The sequence below is a fragment of the Olea europaea genome, chromosome 13 (genome assembly GCF_002742605.1).
Source record: "Olea europaea var. sylvestris chromosome 13, O_europaea_v1, whole genome shotgun sequence".
NCBI classification, from domain to species: Eukaryota; Viridiplantae; Streptophyta; class Magnoliopsida; order Lamiales; family Oleaceae; genus Olea; species Olea europaea.
In genome coordinates this window covers 20,950,269-20,960,172 of record NC_036249.1, presented here as the reverse complement: position 1 = coordinate 20,960,172, position 9,904 = coordinate 20,950,269, and the positions used below count along the sequence as shown (strand labels likewise).

Genomic DNA, 9,904 nt, shown 5'->3' with positions numbered 1-9,904 from the left:
CCCTGGAGTTGATTCCTTTACAGCAGTCTCATCTTCAGCAGGGGAGGATGTCTCTACAGTCACACCTGGTCTCTTGACATGGATTTTCGGTAATTGCCCTCCACTTCGAGTTGTAATAGCCTTAGCTTGCTCTTTGGGATTGATTTCAGTGTTGCTGGGTAGATTTCTTGGTGCTCTACCCGTCATAGAGATTGCCATCTGTCCCATTTGTGTCTCCAAATTCTTGATCGCTGCACTTTGGTCTTGAAGAGTTGCTTCTGTCTTTCGCATAAACTGGTTGTTGGCTTCCATATACTGATTGGTTGTTACCATGAACTTCTCAAACATCTCTTCCAATGGTGGCTTTTTGTCCTGCTGCTGATATTGACCTCGTGGTCTGTTTTGATTCTGATTACTCCACGAGAAGTTTGGGTGTTTTCTCCAGCCTTGATTGAAGGTTTCCGAATGTGGGTTATTTTGTTGGCGTTGACCCCATTGCACAAAATCTGTTTGTTCAACTTCTTGCATTAAAATTGGACACTCTAATGTTTTATGCTCAGCTCCACATTCTTCACAGCTAATCTTCTTATTTTGTGTTGTTTGTGACATGCTTTCTACCTTGTGAAACAACGAATCAATCTTCGCAGATATGGCTGAATATGCATCTACCTCATAGACACCCGAAGGCTTCTTCTGAATCACCCGCTCAGAGGACTACATGGCTGAAGTGGTAGCCATTCTTTCAAACAATTCCAGTGCTCCATCGATTGTTCGTGTGGAAATTGAACCATCTGATGATGAGTCCACCATGCTTTTGAAGTGTGGGAGTAACCCTATATAGAAGAATCGGATTTGGGTCTTTTTGTCGAACCCATGTTGAGGGCACTTTCGGAGCATGTTTTTGAATCTATTCCAAGCTTCGTCAAATGATTCAGACTCCCCTTGACTGAATATCGATATCTCATGTCTTAGTTTCGCTATCTTGGCTGGTGAGAAGAACTTCGTGCAGAATTTATGAGCCAACTCGTTCCAAGTAGTGATGCTTGCAATAGGAAGTGAATCCAACCATTCAAGTGCCTTGTCCCGCAAGGTGTGTGGAAAAAGCCTTAGCCTAATAGTATCGTCTGAGATTCCTTAATTTTTGAAATGTTGACACATATCTAAAAATCGAGATATGTGTGTATGTGGATTCTCTTCGGCTCTGCCATAAAATTGATGCCCATTTTGGAACAGCTGTATCACATTCGTCTTCAATTGAAAATTGGGTTGCCCAAACGGTGGATACACAATGCTGGACTGACTTTGAATCACTTGAGGAGTCAAGAAGTCGCCTAAAATCTCATTTCCTTTGTTCATTGTCTCTCCTTCATTGGCTGGGATAATAGGATTGTCCAGTTCATTAGCCATTTGCAACTATGCTTCTCTAGTCTCTCTCTGCAGTCGATGAAAAGTACGCTCAATTTCAGGATCAGCTGAAAACAATTCTCCTTCAGTCAATCTTGGCATGCAACTCTGCAAGAAAACCAGTAGTAGCACTCAAATTCAAACAATTTGAAGAACTATAATAGAAATAAAATAAAATAACCTAAACGAAAAAAATAAAAAAATAAATATTTAAAGTTCGAATTAGCGCCTAAAAAAATGAAATTAAACTAAACTCAATTCCCGGCAACGGCGCCAAAAACTTGTTCACGAAATATTTTCTTTCGATTTAAATTACCGCAAGTGTACGGTTCGTTAACAAGTAATAAAGTGCATTCAATGAGTCCGAGTATCGTCCCACAGAGATTGGTTAGTTCAATTTTACTTATTCGACCTTAACCGAAACCAAATTACTCAAAATGAATGTGGACCTAATTAAAACTCTAAAATTGGAAAGAAAACCCTACTTATGCAGCTTTTATGATTGTAATGAAATTAATAAGCAAAACAATAATTTAAAACTCTAAAATGAAATCAATTGTTGAGAACGCACGTTTGTTGTAATCAATAGAAATTAAACACACTAGAATCACGATTTCCCTTGCAATTATCACTTTAAACTCTAGTTTCACAATATGACAACATAATTCAATTGTTGACGAATCAATGTTCCTAAGTCTATCCAATACTCTCTCTCGAGATGCATCAAACCTATTTCTACATACCACCGGCCTATATTTCTATGACAAGTGCATATGTAAAAATCCATGTAGTTTTATGAACACTTAAAGATTCACGTAGGGCATAGCGGTATATTTCTATCCCCTATCGGACCCTACGATGATTTATATTATGTCGAATCTATTCCAATTCTCTCGAATGCAAGAATAAATCACCCAAACTCACACAATTACGGGCCCTTAATTGCGGAAACAATAAATGCATATAAATCATTCAAAACGAAAAAAATATGTTTTAATGTCAAATTGCAAAACTAGAAATATAAAACTCAAATCACATGGTACATCGATCTCCTAGCACATGAAAATCTAGCCTAACATAATTGGAAATAAAGAAAAACAACAATTAAAACCAAGGAAGAACATCACCCAATTGATTCTTGAAGTGAAATCTTGAATCTTGAAGTGGATTGCCTTGTTTTTGCCTTGTTCATCCTCTCCAAATCCTCCAAAATAGTGTTTTTGTGCCTCCAATTACATTCTCCCTTCTTCTGGACGTTCTTTCGTATTTAAATCGCGTGGAAATTAGGTTACAAAAGGAGTTTCAATCGTATAAGGAAACTGCAAAACGGCCCCCAGATTATACCTATGCGACCGCATAGTACATTTCTATGCTGTCGCATAGAGTAAAAAAATTTGAGAAAATGTTCTCGGGAGGCTTCTATGCGACCGCATAGAATTTGTACTATGCGACCGCATAGGCATACATTCTTTCCACCGGACAGCTTTTAGCATTTTAGTCATAACTTTCTTGTATGATCTCCAATTGAATTGATTCAAAGTGCATTGAGAAGAAAACTCAAAGATATACATTTTTGATAGAAATAGACTTTCTCAAATTCTGATTTTTACTATGCGAAAAATAGATCTCAAGTAGATACTAAAAATCACGAGCATAGCTTTTTCGCCTGAAAGTTGATACTTGATAATACTTCGACCCTATTTCACCTCGTGACTCCTTTCCTCATCCGATTGACCTCTAACACTCTTGAATCTTCATTCCATTTTCCGTCTCATCTATGAATTATTTGCAACTTGGTCCCCGAACTTTCAGTTTAATTCATTTTAGTCCCTTTGCAATTCCTTCTTCTTCCAATCATCTTGTGTTGCTTTCGAGTTCATACTTAGCATATTTGCATTCCCGAGTTGTCTTTTAGTTCAACTTTCGAATATTTGCATCCTTAGTCCCTGAACTATCACTTTGCTCCATTTTAGTCCTTTTTCGGCTCTCTTCTCCTGAATTCCACTATTTCCATAGAAACACCTACATTGCATGAATTCAATGAGATTAAGTCACAATTCAATCATTTTACTTGTATTTAAGTCATGTTTGTCATCTAAATAAGTGTGCAAAAATACACTTATCAAATATCCTTTTGGGGGTCTTGTCATCTGCAAATGTTATGAGCCTTCTGTATAATATCCATAAATCCCTGTAATTGGGATTTTCCCACTGGCAAATAAACTCTAAGATGAATGCATTGCTCGCTCCATGTTGGTAAGGTCGATAAGTTAGTATTTTAGCAGTGTTAAAAGGGCGAAAATTGTTTATTATGCACTAAGAAGCATGTTTGTCGTACCCTGAACCTAAACCTAAGTGTGAAAGGCCCAGTAACTTTGATGTCATACAAATCCAAACCTTTTAGCCGGAAACAATGCGAGTTGAGATCAGTTGTCCAATTTTTTGTCATTCAATTTGTTGTTCACCCAATTAATAATTGACATGTATTTTTAAATTAGTATGTCATCAATTCGGTGGATTATCGGTGAAGTTAAAGAGGATAAATTTGATATCAACACTGGATCAAAGGAAAACTAAGCCCTTGTTTGAGTCTCATTCTTTTAAAATCTCATTTTTCTAAATTAAATTTTAACCACATTTTTCAATAAAATGATATTAAATGCAGATTCAAAAAATTTTCTTAATTTTTAACTCCACGTTTTTTTATCAATCTACTCAAAATGTATTAAAATAAGATAAGGAATCCTTTTAAAATAAATAAATTTTTCTTTTTCTTCAAAATTTATAAAAAATAACATCTAATAGTGACATGTTTGAAAATAAAAGGTAATTTTTATGTCCTTGCCTAGTAATTATGTATGTATGAGATGAGAGATTACTGCGTAAGAATATTATACATGATGACAATTATAGGAACAAAAAGTAAATTTACTTGATTCAAACCATGAATTATTAGTTGTTTTCTCTCAAAAATACTAGTTTTGTTGATATACGATCGACCCTTTTATAATCTCAATAAAAAGAAAAATAAAACCTTGCATGACAATGGCAAGGATTAAAACTTTGAGAAGTTAGTTAACTTTTATCGATGTGTGCTCTTCTGTTAGTTGTAGCACATTGACACTTTTTGTACTTGCACAAGTAAATTGTCGATGCCTTCCGAAAGAATATCAATTTTAAAATTATCTTTACCTTTTTGAGAGCATCTCTGCCTGGACTCATTTGATCAAACATCGCCTTTCTCGCTCCATTTTAATACTAGGATCAATTTATATCAAAAAGGAGAATCTAGAGGTAAATGCTCTAGGATAATTTTAAAAGCAACCATCTTTTGTAGATGGAATAAAATTAGAAGTGTGGATAGTTTAAATATTCTTCATGAAAAAGAAATTCCAGTTCACTATAGGAATAGAACAATTGTCCAAAATGAATAAGCTTTTCACAATGCTAAGATCCATTAGTACAAAACAATCATTTTCTATAGCACTCGAACAAATCACCATTTCTAAATTCTCATGTAAATTGCTTATATGTGCACTTAATACGTAATGTAACAAAAAAGGCATTGAGTTTTTATCCTTTGAAAAATTGGCAAATCGAGCAATTTCGTTGCTACTTGAAAATTCGAAATGGCAATGGCTCATAGGTGTGGTCGCAAAGGTAAAAAAAGTTATTTTTCACCAAATCCTACATTATCAACCATCCCCAAAAAAGCTTACATGTATACATAAATCATCGTAATTTCCTTATTAAATACGTTACAAAGCTTTTGCTTTCTGCTTATGTATTCATGTACGTAAAAAATAAGTGCCAAGTATCTTGGATTGGTAGTCACAAACCATGGAGTGAATTTGAAAATGCAGTTTATGATAGCAGTTTTAGGAACTTGGCTGTTGGCAAAAGGTAAAGCAACACGCGAGGGGAATGGAAGCACAAAAGGCTCGCCTAAAACTTGTGAATTTTTCCTCAATTCGGGTTGGTTACAGGCTGTCAATAAAAGGCACGTGGCCAATGAATAAAGCACGACTCTTAATCTAATTATTTATAAGATAGCCAATAAAGAGTCGTCATCTGTCAATTTCCCAAAATTACTCCAAAACTTGGAGGAAAATCTATAAATACACCCTCATTTGAAAAGAAACGGATGCAATTATCTCCCTTCCAAACTTTCTTTTCATTTCTAGCTCCTGTTGGAGGATCAAAACTCGGGAGATTCGGAGATGAAATTACTGGCTGGATGATAGAATTTGTTGACCTGATTTTTATGGTCGACTATGGTGAATTTTGTCACTCATGAGTCAAATCGTTCTGTCGGATGTAAATTGCTAACTAATTTACTTCGCGATTCTAAAAATTTTTCAGTAGAGAGACTATAAACTAATTATGCCAAGGATGTTTGTGTAGTGTTTTTAAGTGTAGTGGCCTCTGCAAAGACTAAATCTTTAGTTGGGCGGGCGCACCAATGTCGAGGTGCCACCTCGATGGGTGACCCTGAAGTTTCTCTCCTCTGCAAATGTTCTGACTTGTGAATTTTAAAGATTCCATTCATAAAAGCAATTGCTTAATTTTTGTATGCATTATATACTTTTTTGTATAATATCTATAAATCCCCGTAACAGGGATTTGTCTAGTTACATATAAGCTAAGTGCTGTGAAAGAACTGTCACTATCAGCATTCATCGTACGACTGATGTTAAACACTGTCGTCGGCTTCGAGTTTCCTCTCGGGCTTCGAGTTCTGGAGGAGAGGAGCAACATCGTACTCGTTTCTATTCATCTTTTCTTCTCTGTGCAGCGACGAATGGCTATATTGGAGCAAGATTTGCAAAACCTCCTTCATCGTAGGCCTTTTCGAAGGAAGTTTTCCAGTGCAGAGAACCCCAAGTTTGAATACACTGCTTATCTCATCCAAGTAATGGGGTTCCTTAATATCCTCGTCCATGACCTCGACTATAGGTCGACCTTCAATAACGTGACGCCACGCCCATTCTGCCAGAGATGACATCTTGTCTCCATCATGAGCTTCCCTTCCGGTCACTAGTTCCAAAAGGATAACTCCAAAGCTATAAACATCAATCTTCTCGTTCACTCTTCTCGTATGTGCATGCTCTAAAAATTTAAGGTAATGTAAAAAATTTGGGGAGAATAAGGAATTTCAAAGACATTATTTGACAAGAGTTGAGAGTTTGTATGGTACCTGGAGCTATGTAACCGAATGATCCTGCCACACTAGACATCATGTCAGGTTCTCCGTGCTTGATCAACATTCGTGCTAGGCCAAAATCTGCAATCTTTGCATTGAACTCGGAATCCAACAGGACATTGCTCGATTTTACATCACGATGGATGATGGAAGGGGAACAATCGTGGTGCATGTAGGAGAGCCCTTGAGCAGCACCAATTGCAATTTGTAGCCTCTTAGGCCAGTCTAAAATCACTTGATGAACTGAACCTGAGATTGTGGATTGTCGATTCTTGCCACCAAGCCATCTGTCGAGACTATGATTTTCCATGTACTCGTAGACCAGAAGCTTCGAATTCTGACTTGAAATGCAACATAGAAGTTTCACTATGTTGGAGTGCCTTATGGTGCCAAGAATTTGAACTTCTGATAGAAATTCATTCTCGAGTTTCTGATCCAACTTCACATTGTTCCAGATCCTCTTAACGGCAACGTAAGCACCAGAACGATTTATGGGAATCCGGAAAACTGTTCCTGATCCTCCTCTTCCAATTATGTTGTTCTCTGTTAAACCGGATAAAATGGTTGATTCTGTGAAATTCAATCTCTGGAATGAAGTAAATTTCCAAGTCGACTCCAGATCGCTCTTTCTCCTCCTGTTAGCTTTAAAAATTAAGATTGTGTATACGAAAACCACTAAAAAGGCAACTGCTGAAATACTCGAGATTGCAGCAATTAAGTGGGATGAAAGTTTGTTCGATTTTCTGGCAGGTGCAGCCTGACAACTGCTGAGGCCTAATGCTGGATTGCTTGCACAGAGTCTTGGATTATTTCTAAAACTGCGATCATAAACTGCGTTTTCAAATTCACCCGGGATTCTCCCGGAGAGCTGATTTGAAGAGAGATTGAGTGAAGATAGCCTCAAAAGGCCAATTTCAGATGGGATCGAACCAGAAAAGTTGTTTGCTGATAAATCCAAATATACGAGGTCAGGTAAAAACCCGATTACTGCAGGAATTTTGCCAGACAATTGGTTTCGACTGAGATTCAAATTCGTTAAAGATTTCCACGAGATTATAGTTGACGGAAGATTTCCAGAAAGTTGATTTCCATCGAGCAAAATACTCGACAACAATGGAAGAACAGTCAATTCTTGAGGAATTTTACCAGTAAGCAAGTTGTTACTTGCCTCAAACACCCTCAAGTTCTTCCAAGAAGATATCCCTGCTGGAATTTCACCCGAAAACTGGTTGTTATGTATCTCGAGCAGGGACAAGTTAGGGCCTACTGTATCCGGAAGCTGACCCGTAAACAAATTATCGCTCATCATCAGAGTATCTAATTTCAATGATGTCCACAGTCCTCCTGGAATATTACCAGAAAATCGGTTTCCATAAACCCTAACAACCTCCAAACTGTCACAATTCCCTAGAGAATTTGGCAGTTCACCTGTCAAATTGTTGTCGAAGACGACCACACCTATAAGGACCTTATTAGCGCACAAATTCTTTGGTAACGTCCCAACAAAATGGTTAGATGAAACTTGAAATCTTTCCAGCCTGGAGTATAACCCAAAATCTGGTGGCAATTCACCCGTAAGATTATTACTCCAGAGTCCAATATTTGTTAGAGATGGCAATCTACCGATACCTATTGGAACTTCACCAGATAATTGATTAAAAAATAAAGCCAAACCGGTAAGTTTTGTCAGCTTTTCGAAATCATGTGGTATCGTCCCTGTCAAGGAATTGTTGGAAAGATCAATTACCTCCAAATTCAAGGCCTCAACAGCCTGAGGAATTGGTCCCCATAACCTGTTTTTGAACAGATACACAGTAGTCAAATTCTTCAGAAGAAACAGAGAATTTGGGATGCTTCCACTTAAACCATTTTCAGACAAATCCAGGACTTCTAAAGCTGACAAATTCCCAACACTTTCAGGGATTTCTCCTACCAAATTTGTTATATACATCCAGAGATTTCTCAATTTCTTCAACTTTGTGAAACCTGGTGGTATTTCTTGTGGTAAAAAAGGGTTGAAGTTCAAATTCAATTCTTCAAGATTGGAAAGATTGCCAATTTCTGACGGAATAGAACCGTTGAACAAGTTGGACGAAAGCTGAAGACTTTTGAGTTCTGGGAAGCTCCCAATGGATGCAGGGATATCACCAGTGAAATTGTTGCCACTCAAGTTAAGAACCTGAAGCCGGGGTGAAAGGCGGTTAATGTCATCAGGAATTCTTCCAACAAGATAATTTTGTTGAAGGTCTAAATATTCGAGATTAGAACAGTTATAAAGAACAACAGGAAAGGATCCAGGGATGAAATTCAGGTGAAGATCAATATAGGACAGGTTTTTAAGGTCACAAATAAATGTTGGGATCGTTTCACCAAGTGTGTTATTGATGATCTCGAGTTTCGTGACCCAGCCATCGGTGCACGTGATCTCCGGCCACGTGCAGTGGTCGGATGACGGAATCCAGTGAGTGATACTGGTTAAACTGGACCAGTAGTTTTTCAGTTGAAGAAGAATGGTATGTTCTTGAGCGGTAACATTTTGTGCATTGCCATGGAAAAAGTGCAAGGTAACGAAGAGAAGAAACGTGAAGAAATGGAGATATTTCGACATTTTTGAGGTGGGTTTTTCGTCTAATTTTCTGCTGATTTGGTGGTGGCATGCAGCAGAGACTAGAGGTCTGGATAATGGAGAAGAAGGTGATACTAAGACTCTTATGTGAAAACTGAAACGGCGAGCAAAGTGAGATGAGATACGAAGACAATGAAATGTGCACGTTTGTACATTGATTTAATTATCTTTTATCCTAAGTTTAGTAGATCGAATATAAATAAATTAAGTAGTTCCGTTTCTATTTTTAAATACAGTAGTAAGATATCTATACCAGCAAATTACAAATTTTAACCTTGTCGTCACTTGGACCTACATGACAAGATGTGGACTCAAGGTGCCATGTTCCGTTCTTCTTTGGTCAAATCCTATGTCTTTATTCATTGGCGACAAAACACATGTTGTTACACCTCATATTTGCAAAAACGATAAAAATCAGTTTTTTTTTAAAAAATAAATTTTAATAAAAGTCGATGAAATGTGTGGTTTAAATTTTGTGGGTTACATAAAACGTATGATTAAATTAGTTATTGATTTTGACTTAAATTTTAATCATATATTTTAGTTGAACCGAACATGGCTTAATATCAATGTAGTGATAATGACAATAAAAATTTTCGTTTATCTTTTTAGTTAACCGATTGTCAAATAGACTATGCTAATAAAATGAATTCTCTAAGCTCTATTGTCAAATCCGACCGCTCAATTCAACT

General features: G+C 37.0%; 1 protein-coding gene across 1 annotated transcript; it reads right to left on the bottom strand.

Annotated features, from left to right (window-relative positions):
- Positions 1 to 5,902: 5,902 nt before the first annotated feature.
- On the bottom strand, positions 5,903 to 9,377 carry LOC111407838 (receptor-like protein kinase 5). Its single transcript, XM_023037523.1, has 2 exons — positions 6,581 to 9,377; positions 5,903 to 6,492 (listed from the first exon to the last, which is right to left on the bottom strand). Exons 1-2 carry the CDS (start codon positions 9,192 to 9,194, stop codon positions 6,077 to 6,079), a joined length of 3,030 nt encoding a protein of 1,009 aa, XP_022893291.1. The 5' UTR covers positions 9,195 to 9,377; the 3' UTR covers positions 5,903 to 6,076.
- Between the last annotated feature and the right edge of the window lie 527 nt (positions 9,378 to 9,904).

Bases quoted from the DNA above. Each gene is read 5' to 3' on its own strand.
- LOC111407838 (XM_023037523.1), bottom strand. From the start codon at position 9,194: ATGTCGAAATATCTCCATTTCTTCACGTTTCTTCTCTTCGTTACCTTG. The intron at 6,493-6,580 runs GTACCATACAAA...TTAAATTTTTAG, and splicing joins ATTCGGTTACATAGCTCCAG to AGCATGCACATACGAGAAGA.